Here is an 18,735-nt window from a genome sequence, read left to right on the forward strand (position 1 = left end):
AAACACACCGCAGCTAAGTAATGGGATTACGTAGCCATGTGACCGACTAGATTATAAGATAGACAAGTACAAAGTGAGCGACTCTTCTCTTCTTCAATCTCCTCCTCAATCTAATGGATTCTGCATTCTCCGTCACCACGACGGCGCACATGGCGCTTTTCAGAGCCCTCCACCGCCATTTCACTGGAGCTCCTCAACGCGCTTTTCTCCGCCGCAATTTCAAATGCGTCGCTGCTTCCTACCACAACTGCTGCCGCATTCCGTCCTCCTTCGCTTCCGCGCCATCGCCGCCCTTGTTCGGCACCTTCCGCGGATTGCTTCCGCGAACACCGTGCCGTCTGCGCTGCGTTTCGAGCTCCGCTGCTCCCTTTGTTTCCTCTGCTGGCGGTGGAAATGACGGCTCTGGAGCCCGCAACGGCGGCGGACGTGGCGGTTCTGGCGGTGAGTCTGGAGATGCTAATCTCAAATTGGTTGGAGACACGTCTCAGGAGCTTTCGGCGCTTTCGCCCGATGTTATCATTCTCGATGTTTCAGTGTGAACTCTTCTCTCTGCGAAGATCCTTTATTCCTGTTGTTCTTTTATTATTATTATTATTATTATTATTCAATAACTCAGTTTTGTTACTGTATATGTGATAGGGAATGGTGTGCGGGGGATGTGCGGCGACTGTGAAAAGGATCCTGGAAAGTCGAGTAAGTTGTTGAAATTTAGATTAGATTTGATTTGGTTTGGATGCTTTCGTTATTTTATTTGTAAGATGTTTGGTATAATGTTGAGTGTTCTGCTACTATTACACGGTAAGTTGATAGATTGGACACTCATGAGCATGTCGTATTTTGAATTTCACTATGGATTTTCTTGGAGATGATTAGCATTGAGGTGGAAAAATCACCCCCTGCGGTTTCAAAGCAAGGCAGTAGTTCAGTCATTAGTGTATGATAATTCTTAATTTGAGTGTGCTTTTTGTTATACTTGTTTCTAAGTCTGCAAGTTACTTTGTGGGAAAGAGTTAAATTGGCACTCTATGCTGGTCGCATACCCTTTACAATTTCTCTTTTCCGAACAAGAATATAAACAAAAATTAAAGGAAAGATATGTAAGGTGGTTAACAATTCTATATATTCTTTTATTGGGAATGCGTATAATATATATATATATATATATATATATGTGTGTGTGTGTGTGTGTGTGTTACCTTTCAGTAATCTAAATCCTGTTTCCTTACTTCTTATGCAAATGGATATTGGGCAGCCAGAAGTGTCATCTGCTAGTGTAAATTTAACAACAGAGACCGCAATAGTTTGGCCTGTATCCGAAGCAAAAAATACACCAAATTGGCAAAAGCAATTAGGGGAGGCACTTGCAGAGCATTTAACTAGCTGTGGTTATAATTCTAGCCTTCGAGGTAAATTTTTAAGATCACAACATGGCTCTTTTATTTTTTGTTGAAAAAATTTTACGGGAGGGGAGGTTGTCCCATTCCTAGGTCAAGTCATGCCAGAATCTTTAATGAGGGCTTAACTTGCTACTTACTCATGACCTACCTATGAAGGATCAACATCAGGAGCAGAACCCAAGACCTTTGAGTTGCATTATTCATTCCTACTAATTGAACCAATCATTATTGGCTCAACAAATTGGCTCTTACCTTTATTACATTGCTACCTGCATAATTTTCTTACCGATTACTTGCTTGGTTGGTCATTCTTCTTTTAGTTCCTTTATTATGTTATTTTTTTACACCTATGCCCATCCTATTTTATTAATGTCCATGGCATGTCTGTCAACTCCTAATTGAAGAAAAATTTAAATATTTTATGTAGATTTATCTCTGTTAAAACTCAATTTTATATTGCCATTTGAATTGTTAAAGTAAACTGCTTGATTCTTGGTCATAGGGCAAGCATACTGTTGTAACTTATTTGAAATTCTTGGTCATAGGACATGTATTGTAATACTATGGGCAATACTATCTTTGGTCTATATGCATCACTAAGACTCAAATAAATAGTAATTCAAGTATTAAGTAAATCTGTAAATAATTGCAATACCTGGTTTAGGTGGGCCTCTCATTGTTGGACCTGAATTGGTTCCTTCTTTCTGCCATACTTTAAAATATTTATCTTGTACTTGGTAATAACAACTTTGGATTGGGGATGAGGTCTTGATTCATGTACTTTAAAATACATACCTAATTATTTTCCATTTCTACATTTCCAGATTCTCATCATCTATAAAAATTATTGGCTGTAATTATTCTGAGTTCTTGTTGAAATTAGTGTTAATTTGTAAAGATACAATAAGTGCATTTTATAGACAAGAGTTGAATATAGGATTTTGGTTTGAAATTCTTAAAATTGTGAGTATAAATGACTGGCAACTAATTTCCCAAAACTTCAATTTGGGAAAAATATATGCTAGGCTTTTTTGAAGTAAGATTCATAAGCAAAGTTTGAAAAAATAAGGACTTGAGGGAACTCACTGAACTCTTTAATGAGATTTTAAAATCTAAGAATATGTCAGATGAATGGAGGAAAAACTCTTTGATCCTTGTATACAAGAAAAATGGTGATATCCAAAATTGTGCAAATTGTAGAGGGATAAACTTATGAGACACAATATGAAGATGATAGAAATTGTGCAAATTGGGATTGCAAAAGATCAATTTGGTTTTATGTCATAAAGATCTACATCAAAAACTATGTATCTTTTAACAAAGATGATAGAAAAGTATAATTACAAAGAAAATGACTTACACATGTTTTTTATTAACTCAAAGAAAATATACGACCCTGTATCAAGAAAAGTGTTATGGATGACTTTAAAAAAGAAAAAAAGGTTTGTGTAACATATATTCGGACTTTATAAGACAAGTGAAAGAGTAACTACGTGTATGTGAACTTTTAAATGTGTATCTAAGAACTTCCAATTGGGATAAGTTTACGTCAAATTTCTAATTTGACCTTTACTTGTTTAATCTAATCTTAGATATGCTTACTAGTGACATACAAAAGATTATTCCTAAGTGTATGCTCTTTGCAGATGACATTGTATTGGTTGAGGATTCAAAAAACGAGATTAATGCTTAACTTAAATTATGGAGAAAAACTTTAAAATCTAAGAGTTTCTGTTTAAGTAGAAGTAAGTTAAAGTATATACATTATAAGTTTAGCAAAAAATAAAATAAAGATTATGCATTGGAGGTTAAAGTTAGAAATATTATACAAGTATCCAAGTTCTGATACTTGTGATCAATTTCACAAAATGATAGAGAAATTAATGAAGATGTTACTTATTGAATACAAGTTAGATAGTTAAAATAGAGAAAGACATCAGAAGTTATTTATGATCATAAAATACCTATCAAACTGAAAGGGGAGTTTTATTGTACTGTAATACAACCAACTATTTTATGTAATAATAAATGTTAGACCTTAAAGGAACAACACTAGAATAAAGCAGGAGTGACAAAAATGAAAATGTTAAGGTGGATAAATGATTACATGAGAAAAAACAAAATAAGAAATGATAATATATGTAAGAATATTAAAGTAATACTTATAGTGGAAAAAATTATTGAAAACCGTATAAGGTGATTTGGTTATGTGCAAAAAAGACCTTTGGAGAAACCAGTAAAAAGAGTAAATTGTATGACTTTTAGTCTGGTAAAAAGGAATAGAGGGACAAAGAAAAAAAAATTTAGAAGAAATTATTAGAAGAGACCTTTTGATTGATCATATTAATGAAAATTTAGTAAGATAAAGTTTGGTTATTGTTATTCATGTGAATGTAGGTTTGATTTTGTTTTATTTTGTTTGTACAATATATGGGAATTCTTAGTTGTGTAACCAAATAATGTTTACTGCTGCTGTAATTTATTTTTACCTGCTGCAATATAATAAACATCTAATACCTTCATTATTGTTCTCCTTTTATAATGCATCTTTCCTTCCTGTCATTGAGTTCTCTTTATCATGTATGACAATATCAATGATTCAAGCTTTTCTGCCTTTTGTTTTGAAGCATTCAAGAGTATATATATTTTTTTACTTGTAGACTATATCCCCTTGTGCATATTCATCACTCTTTCTAGTGAGCAAATAATGGGGAAGATGGATTATATTGCAAAACGTCTGTGATGAAAAGCTGGTGTAAATCCTTGTCTATTGCTATGAGTTATGTTTGAATTAATTCTATTTTGCTTTGGTTTTTAGGTCCATAAGAGGCTACATAACTATGGGGCAGGGGCAACCTGGGGGGTGGGGTGAGTACTGTAAACAGTTAATTATACCTTAGATGACATGAATCACTTTAACCTCATTCTTGTTTGCCTGCTAGCTAATTGTTCCTCAATAGTTGGTGTATTCATGGAAGATTAACACTTTTTGTTGAAATTAGGGGTTTTACATATGAAGCCAAGAAAAAGAGTAAATATAGATGTGATATGATGTGAAGTATTACAATTATGGTGTTTTGTTCATAAAACCTGAAGTACTAACCATTATTTATACTAATCATAATCCTAACTAAATAGGGAAACAAATCATGAGATGGGGTAATATGGTAACCAATCCTAAGAGATAATGAGGAAATAGGGAAACTAATCCTAAAGGATAATTTAATATATTAAGATATGATGAGGATAATATTGGCTTTTTGCATATGTTCTAACATTTTCCACAGAACTTGTTCCAGTGTAGACCTGATTGGAATCATAACTTATTCTGCCACTTGAATGAATCAAATACTGAGTAAATTATACAATAAAGTAATTTCTTGGTAAAAAAATATTTCCTGTCTAGGAATAAATAACCACTCAAAAAGTTGTTAATTAGGTATGTAAGTTGTTACTTATTAACCAACTAGATGAGTGTATAATTTTTCCTAAACTTGAAATATTTTTATCAATAATTATTTAATGGTAATTTTCCTAATATTCTTTAGTAAATCTAGTTGTATCAATCTGATGCTAGTCATTTATAAATTTTATCATAGTTCTAGTTATAATTTTCAGAGTGATTAAATTCTTTTACTAAATTGAAGCTTAGGGCTTGTATTTAAATTGCTCCAGCTTTCTGCATTGAAGTGTTTGATTGCTGACTATTCTGTTTCTGGAAGTGCAGATTCAGCAAGAGACAGTTTCCTCCAAATTTTTGAAAAAAAGATGGAGGAAAGGCATAGACAATTAAGAGAAAGTGGTACGTATGTCATTACTTTTTCTATATTAAATTTTGCAACAAGAGTCTATAAATGATATTTCTGAGTGGTTCTCTGATGATTTGTTTGTTGTGGCTTCTGAGACTAATTGATGTGCTTCCTTTCTTTTTGGTATGCTGTTTTAAGGTCGTGAGCTAGCTGTTTCTTGGGCTCTTTGCGCTGTCTGTCTTGTTGGCCATCTCTCTCATTTCTTTGCTGCAAAGGCACCATGGATCCATGCATTTCATTCCGTTGGGTTTCATCTATCATTGTCTTTGTTTACGTTGCTTGGTCCTGGCCGCCAACTTATCATTGATGGCTTGAAAAGCCTTCTTAAAAGAGCACCAAACATGAACACCTTAGTTGGTCTTGGTGCTTTATCATCATTTACAGTCAGCTCATTTGCTACCTTGCTGCCAAATTTGGTAAAATGTCTTTATGCAATTTTTTATCTCCAACTTGTAATTTTGGACACAATTAGTTGTTGGCTACATTTAGTAATGTAAATTACCTTGAAATAATTGAAGAAACGAAGTCACTTTTCATATGTTGCTGACTGTCTTATTGTAATTTATTTAGTTATAACTGAGACAGTTATGTTGATTTTTTTTATTGCTATGTTGCTCTAGTTTGCAAGATTACTAACAGTCTATAGGTTTGTTTTGCTGGATTGGGCTAAAATAAATAGTCTCTTAGATTTTTTGTCAATTCAAAGAATCATGCGCATACATGTTTCAGCCCCAACACTTGCAAGCATGCATTTTACATGCACAAGAAGGTTGATAAAGTCGATTAAATTGATCTAACGGATTGTATTTTTGTCCTTTGCTATAAATAAACAAATAATAGCAGACTTGTTCCTCCATCATCCATATTCATGGTCATAGTTCAGTTTGATTTGGTTTGGCTTTAGCCCATACCTACATCTCAATTACATTACAATGCTATAACTTTTATTTTTCTTTTTCATTTTGGTTAAAGACAAAAGAATGGTGTGCGTGACTATGGCTGATGCTTATTTATCTACTTTAGTTGAATAATGCTCTTTTCTTGTTGTTCTCATTCAAATAAAATAATAACTGTTGAACTATCTCATAAAATCAATACTATATCATAAAATTATTTAGTGTCGAATAATATCTTGATTGTATTCTAAAAATATTTTAGGATATCTTAGAGATTATCTTCTAGGACTAGATTTCCCATTTTCCTAGTTTCTATATTTCCTACTATCACATGATTTGTTTCCTTATTTATTTGAGAATCAATAGTATTAATAAGGGTGAGTTCTTTAGGTTTTATGATCACATATACATCTCAGTTAACATTTCAGATAGTATCAGTTTTGAGATTCATTCTCTTTTATATCTCTTCCTCCATCTATACCTAAAACCCCATGATTCCATATTACATCCTCTCTAATTTGACAAACAAGAATGGGAAGAAACTGTTGGTTAGTCTTAGCTGTTCAACATGTTCTTGCATGTACATATTAACCTGACGCTAGAAAGTATGTTTGGTGAAATTATGCAATAAATATAAATTTCATTGTGTTAAATGATATTTCTTAATATTGATGCAGGGTTGGAAGGCTTTCTTTGAGGAACCAATTATGCTAATTGCATTTGTGTTGTTAGGAAGGAATCTTGAACAGAGAGCTAAAATTAAAGCAACCAGTGATATGACAGGACTTCTTAGTTTATTGCCATCAAAAGCTCGCCTTCTAGTTAACCATGGGGAAACAGAGCTTGGCTCAGTTGTTGAAGTTCCTTCTGACAGTCTCTCTGTTGGAGACCAAATTATTGTATTACCTGGAGTGAGTAATTTCAGAATCTACATAATATTACAACCCTGTAGCTCCTGCACCCTTTCTTGGTATCACAAGAAGCTTCAGCTGTGTATTCTTTCAGAAAGGCTGAGTTTTCTTAGTGTAACTTTGGGTGATAAAAGTATCCAGTCAAATATTAAAAAAGATAAATGATAATAGTGATATGCATTTTTTTCACCCCTGGGGAAAAGGGAAAGAGGGATTATCCATCTAACAAGTTTGTTTCCAAATTCCTAATAATGATGTTGGTGCTGCAAAACCATTGCCAATAGTGATTTGAACTTTTAACACATTCTTAAATTTTGACAAGTGATATGCATAAATAGTTGCCAAAGTTACTCTGCTATTCCTTTTAACATATATATATATATATATATATATATATATATATATATATATATATTCTATTTTCCAGGACCGCATCCCAGCTGATGGAGTTGTGAGAGCTGGTAGAAGCACTGTAGATGAATCAAGTTTCACTGGGGAGCCACTGCCAGTAACAAAAGTACCTGGGGTACATTCTATCTTATATTTTAGTATAATCTGAAATTTATTTAACTTTTGACATAACTTGTAGGTTTTATTGGTTCCTTTCGAACTTCAAATGCTGTGATCATTGGTTATAAGTTCATCAGTGCCTTGTGTGCAATTTATTGACAAAAATGGAAAATCATTTGATTGCATCTTAACTGATGATGGGCTCACTTCCTATATGATTGATTGACCCCTTCAGATTTGTGTATTTGTGGCAGTACTACTGGACACTGGACAATTGATTTTAGTAACTGCTTGATGGGTTTTATTTCTGCAGAGTGAGGTTGCAGCTGGAAGTATAAATCTTAATGGAACTCTTACAATGGAAGTGCAGAGACCAGGTGGTGAAACAGCTATGGCAGACATTGTTCGTCTAGTTGAAGAGGCACAGAGTAGGGAAGCTCCTGTACAGAGATTGGCTGACAAGGTTCTTTTACTGAATCTCATTAATTTTACAGCTAGTTTTGTTCTGTTTCTACGTCAGGAGATTCTGCTGCAAAATAGGACTGTGAACTGGGTGTAATGTCATTCATTATAGGGTTTAGGAATTGTTTTCCTTGACTTTTCTTCTAATACTCTCTTGTTTAAATATTATTTTGATGATGGCTATGTATTTGGTTCTGGACTGGGAGGACTACTGAAGAGGTGACAGACCTTTTAAATTGCCTTATTTGGCTTTAACTTGCATGATGTATCCATTTTTTTGATTGGGAGATTGCTAATCTCAATCTTTTGAATATGATCATTTGAAAGTTTAAGATGCTAAGAATTGGCTCCACCAATATTCTGTGCCAAGCCAAGTTATAACGACCAGATCTAAAAAGTTGAGCTTGTGAAGCTATATCACTAGAATGGATTTTCAAACTGTGACATTCTTCTTTGTCAAACTCTTGATCACTGCACCCCTGAAACTCTAGTAATGGTACATAGTTTGGCTTCTGGTCATCTCTGGCTCCTTTACTAGGGGATTTTTTTTTTAATGTTGTCATCTATATTTTAGGAGTTACAAATTTTCTTGGGAATCTAGATAAGGTCCTATAAATTTCAAGACTCCTTCAAGGTCAAGGCTTTTGGTACTACAAAAATGATACTAAAGTAATGATTTTTCTTCTAATGGGTGAAATACCCATTCAGTGGTTAAAGTAATGCACGCTACCCCTAGAAATTCATTTCTCAAGGTTATGCTTATTTTAGATCTCTTGTTTCCTTGGGTTTGGGTGATGGTTTCCATATTAAATTTTGGGAAACCCTTGTGTAAACGTTCCTCTTTCTGATGTATTTCCTAGACTTCTTCATCTTTCTAATTTGCACAATGTTCCTATATTTCAGTTTGGCTCCTCATTTAACTCTACAGTTTCTTGGAATTTTCATTTCTTCAAAAATTTGCATGATAGGGAGCTCTTTGAATTACAATCTCTTTTGATCTTGTTGAGTTTAGGGTTTAGGGTTTAGACAAGAGGATTAGACATCTTACTCATTTTTATTTTCTTGTAAATCTCACTTCCAATTTTTCACTTCTTTTCCTAGCAATGATTTTGTCCTATTAGATAAGCCAATTTGGAAATCAATCAATTGGTCCCTCAAAGGTTAAGTCTTTAAATTGGACTTTCGTTTTCAACTGTATTGAATCTATTGATGCCAATGTTTGATTGTAGATTGGAAGACCTTTGGCTGCTTTATCTCCTAATTATCGTGTTATGTGAAGATTAAGTTCTGAAAATGTTTCTCATTTGTTTTTACACTGCTCAACAGTTTCGTTGGAATAATTTGTTTCGTGTTGTTGAAGATTGGGTTTCCACCTAATGACATAAGACTTTAGTGTTGTTGTTGAAGATTGAGTCTGCCTCAAGGATCTCCAGAAATTCTTGTAGGTTAATTTTAGGGGTTTTGGCACCAAATAAGGCTAAAAGGCTTTGGTGTTCTCAATTTGAAATTGTTTGGTGTATATAGTTGGAGAAAAATGCTAGAATTTTCTCTGGTTGTGTGATCCCTTTGGAGTTCATCTGGGATAGAGCTGTTCACCTAGCTTCTCTGTGGTGATCTGCTAAAGGTTTTTTCAAAGGGTGTCTTTGGTTGATCTTTAAAGAGACTAGCGTGTAGTGCTACAAGTTTCATGCTCTTAGTCTATTTGTTTTTCTCCTTTTCATGGTTTAGTTTTTTAGGATACCTTATCCTCTTGCTTTGTTTCTCTCTTTTCTTTCTGAATAAATTCTTTGTTAATTCAAGGGAGGATTACTTAAGTCTTATGAGGAATATTTTAACTATGTTCTTAACCAATAAAAACATTAAAATTTTCCTACACCAAAATTAGACATTTGAAGCATAAAGCTTGCAAGATTAGATATATGGTGGTAACCCAATACCAGGACTAGATAGGCTCTAATATCATATTATGAACCATTTATTCCAAAAGCTTAAGCAATTAAGTGAAGGTACATGAATATTACATCTTTGATACACCCCATGAAATAGGGGGTCTATTGGGCTTGAAGAATGGATAATGCATTGGCTCACCTACCTTATGCTGAAATTCATCTTTTTATTAGAAAAATGGGAACAGCAAGGATTGAACTCTAGTATACTTGATCAAACTGACTCTAATACCACATTAGAACTAGACTTAGCTTGACTCATTTTCAAAAACTAGTTCAAACTTCAAAGGCGGAAGATTGCCTAGTCTTATAAGGAATACTTTGGTCATATTCCTATTTGATGTAGGACATATGAACACAGCATACTAATATAGTATAGGTAGGAAGATAACATTAAGTTTTCTCCATGGATCTCTATATATCTGCAACCAAATCTATTTGTTGATTGTTTCATCTGACCTTTTTTGGCTAAAGCACATGGTTCCTTAGGCATTAAAGAACCATGTGCCTTCTATTGGAGCAATGGCAAGCATTGTTGTCCTGATATCCTTCATTGTGGTTAAATTATTCTTATTCCTTTTATTTCTTTTTTCCACTGCATTACTGCACTGAGTTACTCTAACGTACATCTTTTACTAAACTGAATAACATCATTTTATGTACCTAGGTTGCTGGACACTTTACTTATGGAGTGATGGTAGTTTCTGCTGCCACATTCACTTTCTGGACTCTCTATGGCACACATGTTTTACCTGCTGCTTTATATCAGGGAAGTGCAGTTTCACTAGCTTTGCAGCTTGCTTGCAGTGTTCTGGTATGTTTTCAAATGCCTTCCATGGACCATATGTATCCCATCGCTGGGTCAAACACTGTTAGTCCAAGTAACTAACGCTTCTTATATTGGACTTTGGAAGGCAAAGTTAATTTTGATTTTTGATACACAGCCCTGCTTCTCTTTCTTATTTTCCTTAATAAAATGGAGAAAATAATAAGCCTATTTTGAGCCTTCAATTTTCAGATATTGCTTAAATGAAAGTTCTTATAACCATTCTAGTGGTAATCCTTGTTTTACGATGCAGGTTGTTGCTTGTCCATGTGCACTTGGGTTAGCCACACCTACTGCTGTGCTGGTAACATCTTCATAGAGACCACATCTATCGCTACTGTAAATATCATTGTGTTTGAACTAAGCTTTGTACAATTTTTTGTGATAAAAAGGTTGGAACTTCTTTGGGGGCTAAAAAAGGATTACTTTTGCGTGGTGGAAACATACTAGAGAAGTTTGCCATGGTTAACACTGTTGTCTTTGACAAAACAGGGACCCTCACAGTTGGTAGACCTGTTGTGACAAACATTATCACTCCTACATGCATAGGACATGCAATTTCAAGGTAGTGTAGGAAAAGGAATTTCTGTTTGTTTATCACAATCACTTCATTTGGAAAGATTCCTTTCTAAGCATGTAAAGTTTGTCTAATTTTTCATCTGTTTAAGACTATATCCATTTTGCTGTCAATATAAAATCAACTTTACATGTTTAATTTGATTATGAATAATGATGAGAGAAGCCATTTGTATGTTGTTAATACATGATAATAAGTTAAAAGAAGAAAACCTTCCGTTCTATTACCTTGGTATACCGAATTGTAGAAATATGGTAGCTAAATGTGGTATCTAAAAATGCATCTGACTGGGACACTCATCATATTAAAGCATTGCTTGTCTTGTAGTTATCTAGCACAATTTTTAATGTTTGATAAGCACTTTACAGTCACAAACTATGCCTAAATATTTTGGAGCAGAATTCTTATTTTTATTATCAGAGAAAAGGTGTTGTTATGAAGTACTTCAAATTTCTATCTTTTGTGTGTATATTCATGGAAGCAAATGAATTTTTTTATTTTTCAATGTCCTGTGCATGCTTTTTATGAATGATATAGTCCTAGTTGGAGTGTTGAGAGAGGAAATAAATGGGAAGTTAGAGATTGGAAACAAGTTTTGGAAACCCATTGTTTTCATTTATGTAGAAGTAAGACAGTCTATCAAATATAAGTTTAGCAAGAGACACATCAATCCCAGCTTAAAGGTGAAAATTGGAGACCATACCTTGCCCACAAGTCACGTGGTTTAAGTATCTTGAATCCGGCATACAAAATGAAAGAGAATTAGAAAGGAATGCAAACCATAGGATTCAAACAAGGTGGATGAAACAGAGGAGTGTTTGGAGTGCTTTTTGTCAGAAAAAGGTATTACTCAGTCTTATGGGTAAATTTTACCACACATCTACAAGACCTGCAATGTTGTGTGGAACTAAGTGTTGAGTGGTAAAAGTCCAACAAGAGAATAAAATCAATATAGTAGAGATGAGAATGTTACAATGGATGAGTAGGCATACTGAACAAGATAGGATTAGGAATGAAGGCATAAGAAAGAAAGTTGGGATAGCCCATATTGTTAAGAGACGGTAGAATCTCACCTTAGGTTGTTTGGGTATGAGTTAAGAAGATTACTACTTTTACTAGAAGCCCTAGTTAGTAGAGTAAATCAGATGGAGAGTTGTCCTATTGCTAGAGGTAGAGGGAAATCAAGATAGGCAGAGCCATTAGGAAGAATTTAGAGTTAATGGTTTGTCCATAGACATTATTCACAAAAGAACATTAGAGTGTCATTTAATTCATGTAGTAAACTCTACCTAGTGAGAGAAGACTTTGTTATTGTTGTTTAGTATTTTTAAGAGTATAAGCATTATGAAAGTCTAAATAAAATTGTCCTATCTTTGTACTTTTCTTTCCCATTGATTTTTTGTTTTATTAAAAAAATCTTTAAGAAAAGAAATGTGAAGGTCTTTTGTGAAACATAAATATAGTTGTGAGAAATCCTATCACTAGGTTAAGGTTTGTGCTCTGAATTTATACAATTTCTTTTGTTTCAGTTATGCAACTAAAAGGTGATATAACATTGCCTTCTTAATGCAGCCAAACAAAAGAAAATGCTTTGTCTGATGTTGAAGTTCTAAGGTTAGCAGCTGGGGTAGAATCAAACTCAGTACATCCAGTTGGGAAAGCAATTGTGGATGCGGCTCAGGCTGCTAATTGTCATAATGCTAAGGTTCTCATTTTATTTCTTGTTAATGTTTGTCTTGGAGTCTCAGCAAGACAGATGCCATGGAACAAATACATGTCATGTAGCGCATGCATTGATGGCACTAATAACAAATACTATTCATTGCACATGTATTGTACAAGACAACTAGAATATAAGACTAAACTATCATTCTGGTGTTTAAGATAGTAAGCGTCAAACTTTTTAATTTTAAAAATTTTAAAAATGTCATGTTAATTTTTCATTTTCATCTTTGTTGGATATTTTAGTCCTTAGATCCAGACACTATTAATAGACAGTAACAAATATTCAATCTATAGAAGATATGTCCTAAATATTCAACCTGTCCTCTTTTGAAACAACATTTTCCTTTGTTGGCCACAAATTGATGCCCTTCTAGTACTTGTAGAACATAGTTCAAATGGCAGATATGTGAGGACCAATCTTAGCTGTATACCAGAATGTCATCAAAGAACATTGTTAGGAAATTTTCTATTATTAAGGTATAAAGGAGAAGAGATAAAAGGCTAAAGGGGATAAGATAAAAGCCTTGAGTCAGCCTGTTAGGGATATTCATAATAATAATTGTAACAAAATCAGTTATTTTGTATCTGAATCTAGGCAACAGGGGAGGGGAATAGTATTATAAATAAGAAGGTAAAAAGTAGAAGAGGGGGAAAAAAAGAAATCCTTAGACATGTCAGGGAGAGAGTAGCCTCTCGAAGTGCCATCATTATATTCTGGCGCATTTGTACGTTTTTTACATTAAGACTAAACAGAGATTCCTAAATAATACGAGTGTCTATTCAATCTTTAGCCTATTTGATACCAGTATCTAACAAACATTAACACAAATTTTCACAAATATGAACAAAAAATCATGTTCTTTTTTTTTCTTTCACCCACTGATCCGATATGGACCACTACATACCAAATATTTGTTGCACTACTCACCAGGCTATAGAGAGGAACCTGAACTCCTTCCAATTTCCTCAGTTTTCCACTCTTCATGGACTTGACTCTCTTAAGTTCAATCATATTTTCCTTCCACATAAACTGCATAGTCATATCTCTCCAATCCATTATCGTTGTCCCATGGTCTTACCCCAAGATAACATCTAACCCACCAAAGTCCAACACATGCGTATCTAAAGTCATCTCATTGCTAGCTAGCTGTAAAGGAATCTGAGAATAGAACCCTCTAATACATATTACATGACCATCTCCTAGCCTAACCTTGAATTTGGGCTCTTCACTCACTTTCAAGCCTAAAAAAAGGACCACTCGGGGAGCCACAAAATTTTCACTTGCTCCACTATCCACAAGGAGAACCACATGCACCCCCATTAACAGCGCATGTAACTTCATGGCTTTGGTCCAATTTGGACTTCCACCTGTGAGACCCAACAAGCCCATACCCCCTGCATTCAAACTCTCTCCCTTCTTCCTTAGACTCATCTTCTACTGTGGTGGGTGCCAAGGCTTCATCTTCCTCGCTCTTCTCATCCTTTGCCATAACTATCAAACACAAAGAACTACCGCTACACTAATGCCTAGGGCCGAACCTTTCTCCACACTTAAAACATAAACTCAACTGTTGACGTTCCATCATCTCATCATGGGCAAGATGCTTCACGCCTCTGCTACGACTTCCCCCATCGTTCCTCGTGATGCCTGACTGCACCGTTGTCACCGCACTAGAATACGGACCTAGGGTTGGAGCATTAAACCCTTGATTAACTGAGTTTTCCCCTACGCGCCTAAATTCTTGTTGAACAGAGATGGAAAAACTCCTTCTTAGACATCCTGAACCCAATGTTTGCCCAACATAACTCCTATCCCATAATAGGGATGTCTCACCCCTTTTAGCAATCTCGGCCTCAATACCCTTTGCCAAACGCATTGCATGTCGTCTAGTTACAGGGTCTAGAGTTTGTACCCTCAATCTGATTTCTTCTTTCAACCCTCCAACAAATTACCCAAGGTACTGAGTTTCAGGCAACCTTGGAACCTGAGAGGCTAGAGCTTCAAACGATCACTCCCAAACCTAATGATCTAGGCCTGTTTCATATTATACTAAGTAGGTTCCTCCTCCTCATGCCACAAATTGAACCAACCTATAGTGGTTCCCTCCATACAAATCTTGGCCAACTTCACTATGGCCTGACTTGTTCCATGCACTTCAAAACAAGTCTCTGCTCTACAAATCCATCTTGCAGAATAAACACCATTGAAGGCGGGAAGTTCCACCTTCTTGGTGGAATAATGAAACTCAACATCAATGTTTCCTCCCCCTGCATTCTCGTCATTCACATTTACAATTCTTTGTCCACCCGACTCCATATATGACTGGTCTTCCATCACCTTAGCAACACTCATCTTCTATATCTCCTTCAACAATTCTTGCTGCGTAACATTCATCACCCTTATTAAATTAGACAACATTTTTTGCGGAACTTCGATGTTCTGAATCCTAGATTCAAGAATCTCTTTCCTCTCGTTTATCCTTGTTGACAGGGGGAATTGATCTGTGTTAGGGTTTTGAGAAGTAAAATCAAGAAAAAGACTAAAGAGTATTGACAACTTTATTGATCACTTTAGAGAGAATTAGGATTACAAGAACTCCCCAAAGCTGTCAGCTCCTGAACAGAGAATGAATTCTCCCTAACACCATTTACAGAAAAGAAAAGCTTGCCTTAATCCAGAATCTAACTCTATTTATAGGATCTATTAACTAGATTAACAACTAACTAGCAGTTTACTTTTTCCTACCCTTCCTCCTGATATAAACCTTCCACACTTTAAGTCTCTTATTAGTATTAATCATATGTTCTTCTGCCATGGTTCTAACATAGGCTAACAAAACTTACTTATCATATAATCTAATAAATAACAAAATGACCTTATCACAACTAACTTATAAATCTAATTTTGTTCCATATTACTCCCTGTTGATATGAATATTATATGATCTGTTTAGCAATTGAGTTGCTATCCTTTTCTAGAAGACACGTCAATCGGTACTACACCATTTTTCTGACTAACGAGCTTGGTATTATAGAACCTATTGGTTGTTACATGTGCATTTTATAATTTAAGTGTTTTTGCTTGACTTGAAATTGGTGAAGATACAGCTATCAGCTTATGCCTTACAGTAAAATTTGCAGGTAACAGATGGAACATTCCTTGAAGAACCCGGATCTGGTGCAGTGGCAACCATTGATAATAAAAAGGTTTCTGTTGGGACATTGGAATGGATTACTAGGTACTTGGTAATTTGGTTCTTTTATCGATGTCCAAAGATACACAAAGTAGTATGTTCCTTAAATTTTTTAATATTTCTTATTAATTTATTGTAAAGAAGATATTTCTTTCAAATGATTGCAGCATACAGCTGTTTACTTGCTTTAGACCTTGTCCATTTCACTAAGCAGAGTGGTATCTTTCATTGTATTCTGTTGAGAGAGAAGAGATTGAGAGACAAAGTGAAATCTGTCTTTGATACACAGCAGAGAGCTTTATTTATAATGGTAAAGTAATTATTACAAAATAATTATAAAATATACGGTTACCTAATTACCATATCTACAAAGACACTGATTTCCCTAATTAACATATTTACATATTACCATATTCTAACAAACATATTTATTGCTTTCTTGTAGAAATTTTACTTCTTGTTTTGTTATAAATTTCAAAACTTTAGCAGATAATTCCTTTTGTGCAGGCATGGAGTTGTTGACAGTATACATCAAAAAGTGGAGAAGTGTAATAACCAATCCTTTGTCTATGTTGGAGTTAATGATACTTTAGCTGGCCTAATTTATTTTGAAGATGAAATAAGGGAAGATGCAAGAGATGTTGTTAGCACACTGTCTAAGCAAAATATCAGTGTATACATGCTATCTGGAGATAAGAGGAACGCGGCAGAGCATGTTGCTTCTCTAGTTGGAATTCCAAAAGAGAAGGTAAAATGTTTTCAACATTAGATTAAATCTTTCTAAATATAAGTCACTTGTATGGCTGGGAATTTGGTGCCGTACTAAATGTTTAGATGACTGTTATAAACAACAATCTACATATGGGTCCAGTTTGGGCAAACTTCTCAATAATTACTTATAGAAGACAAATATAAGGAAGTAAAATAAATCAAAATTTTCTTACAAGTTAATATCAACTAATGTTCTTTTACGTTTTCAGAAGTCTTTTTATTTAACTTCTCCAAAACAAAAGATATACAAGTTAATTTCAACTTATGACAGAATTTTTATTCATATTATTTCTTTATCTTATAAGTATTTATCTAGAAGTTTTCAATCATCAATTGTGTGATTAGTCAGAATTTTTACGTGTTCACTTTTGATGATAAGACGGAAGGGGGGAGCTAGAAAGTACAAACTCTGTTCATAACTCACCCATGCTTAAAAATTCATTAAGTTTCATATTTTGTTCACCAGAAGCTTGCAAATATTTATAGTAGCACCATTTGAGTTAAATTTACTATATGACACCCTGTTTGTGTGTGTGACTGATGTTTTAGTAATTTATGCACACCTGGTGGCATATCAGTCTTTTGCTGGCTATTTGGGTTTTAGGTTATGCTTGTTAATTATGTTTTAATACATAGAAAATAAATTTGGTTACTCAATGACTTACATATGTTGCCAAAAGTAGGTGCTATCTGGAGTGAAACCAGATGAGAAAAAGAAGTTCATAAATGAACTAAAGAAAGATAAGAACATTGTAGCTATGGTTGGTGATGGAATTAATGATGCAGCTGCCCTGGCTTCTTCACATATTGGTATTGCATTAGGTGGAGGTGTTGGGGCTGCTGGTGAGGTGTCTTCTATTGTATTGATGCGCAACCAGCTCTCACAGGTCATTGTTATTTGCCTTAATTCTTTTTTCTTCTAATGTACTTAAAACATTTTTATATTTCTCAAAAACTTCCTTGCTTCTATTTAATTCAATTTGTTGTGGCATTATGTTATTTGACTTCATGCATTAATCATAAAATTATGGTTATAAGAAATCTAGTGTGTGAGAAAAATGTAAGATACTGCTATGAGAATAAAATCATGGAAATTTGGAACCCTGACTCTTCCTACAATCCTCAACCAAAACTGAAAAACTCTAACATAGTCCTCCCTATTTATTTCCTTCTAACCTTTGTAACTCGTACTTGTCGATGAATTCCCCTTCCCCTGTCAATAACATAATTGGGCCTTCTCTAATTTGGCCCCCTTACTCCTACTAAAGAGTTCATTAGTTGGGGACCTAAGAGGAAAATCCTTTCCTCAACATTCAAAGGTTGGGATGGATTGTCATGTTTCTTTTTGCAATTTGTTCCTTCATATTCTCAATCTCAATTTCGAAATCTTAATTTTTTATAACATAAAATTTTATTCAGAATATGAAAGATATGATGTTGTTAATGACACATCTCGCTTGTATTATGTCTCGGTCAAATTATGAATCAACTCAAATGCAATGTAAGCAAATAATGAAGCATGTTAAAAAATCATTAACAGAGGGACCCAATGGAAATGGAAAATAATTTTTGAGAGAATAGATTGAGAAAAATTAAAAAGGAAGGACCAAATAAGAAATTGTGAACGTTGGAGGACTAAAGCTTTGTTTAAACCCTTCTCAATTCTCATAGACCAGACAATCAGAACCTCAATCCATGTGTAGGTTATCCA

The 18,735-nt window shown here is 34.3% G+C and overlaps 1 protein-coding gene across 1 annotated transcript in view; it reads left to right on the forward strand.

The window, feature by feature from the left end:
• Window positions 1-18,735, forward strand: part of LOC113858996 (copper-transporting ATPase PAA1, chloroplastic) — a 22,187-nt gene continuing 3,452 nt past the window's right edge. The window contains exons 1-15 of the mRNA XM_027491813.1: window positions 1-533; window positions 640-693; window positions 1,253-1,406; window positions 5,125-5,199; window positions 5,345-5,622; window positions 6,780-7,013; window positions 7,441-7,539; window positions 7,837-7,986; window positions 10,599-10,745; window positions 11,011-11,061; window positions 11,150-11,322; window positions 12,907-13,039; window positions 16,201-16,298; window positions 16,761-17,001; window positions 17,708-17,911. Coding sequence (XP_027347614.1) covers window positions 114-533; window positions 640-693; window positions 1,253-1,406; window positions 5,125-5,199; window positions 5,345-5,622; window positions 6,780-7,013; window positions 7,441-7,539; window positions 7,837-7,986; window positions 10,599-10,745; window positions 11,011-11,061; window positions 11,150-11,322; window positions 12,907-13,039; window positions 16,201-16,298; window positions 16,761-17,001; window positions 17,708-17,911 — 2,511 coding nt within the window. The 5' untranslated portion in view covers window positions 1-113. The remainder of the gene's footprint in view (window positions 534-639; window positions 694-1,252; window positions 1,407-5,124; window positions 5,200-5,344; window positions 5,623-6,779; window positions 7,014-7,440; window positions 7,540-7,836; window positions 7,987-10,598; window positions 10,746-11,010; window positions 11,062-11,149; window positions 11,323-12,906; window positions 13,040-16,200; window positions 16,299-16,760; window positions 17,002-17,707; window positions 17,912-18,735) is intronic.

Source organism: Abrus precatorius, unplaced genomic scaffold, assembly GCF_003935025.1.
Source record: "Abrus precatorius isolate BTA unplaced genomic scaffold, Abrus_2018 Scaffold2, whole genome shotgun sequence".
In the NCBI taxonomy this organism is placed as follows: domain Eukaryota; kingdom Viridiplantae; phylum Streptophyta; class Magnoliopsida; order Fabales; family Fabaceae; genus Abrus; species Abrus precatorius.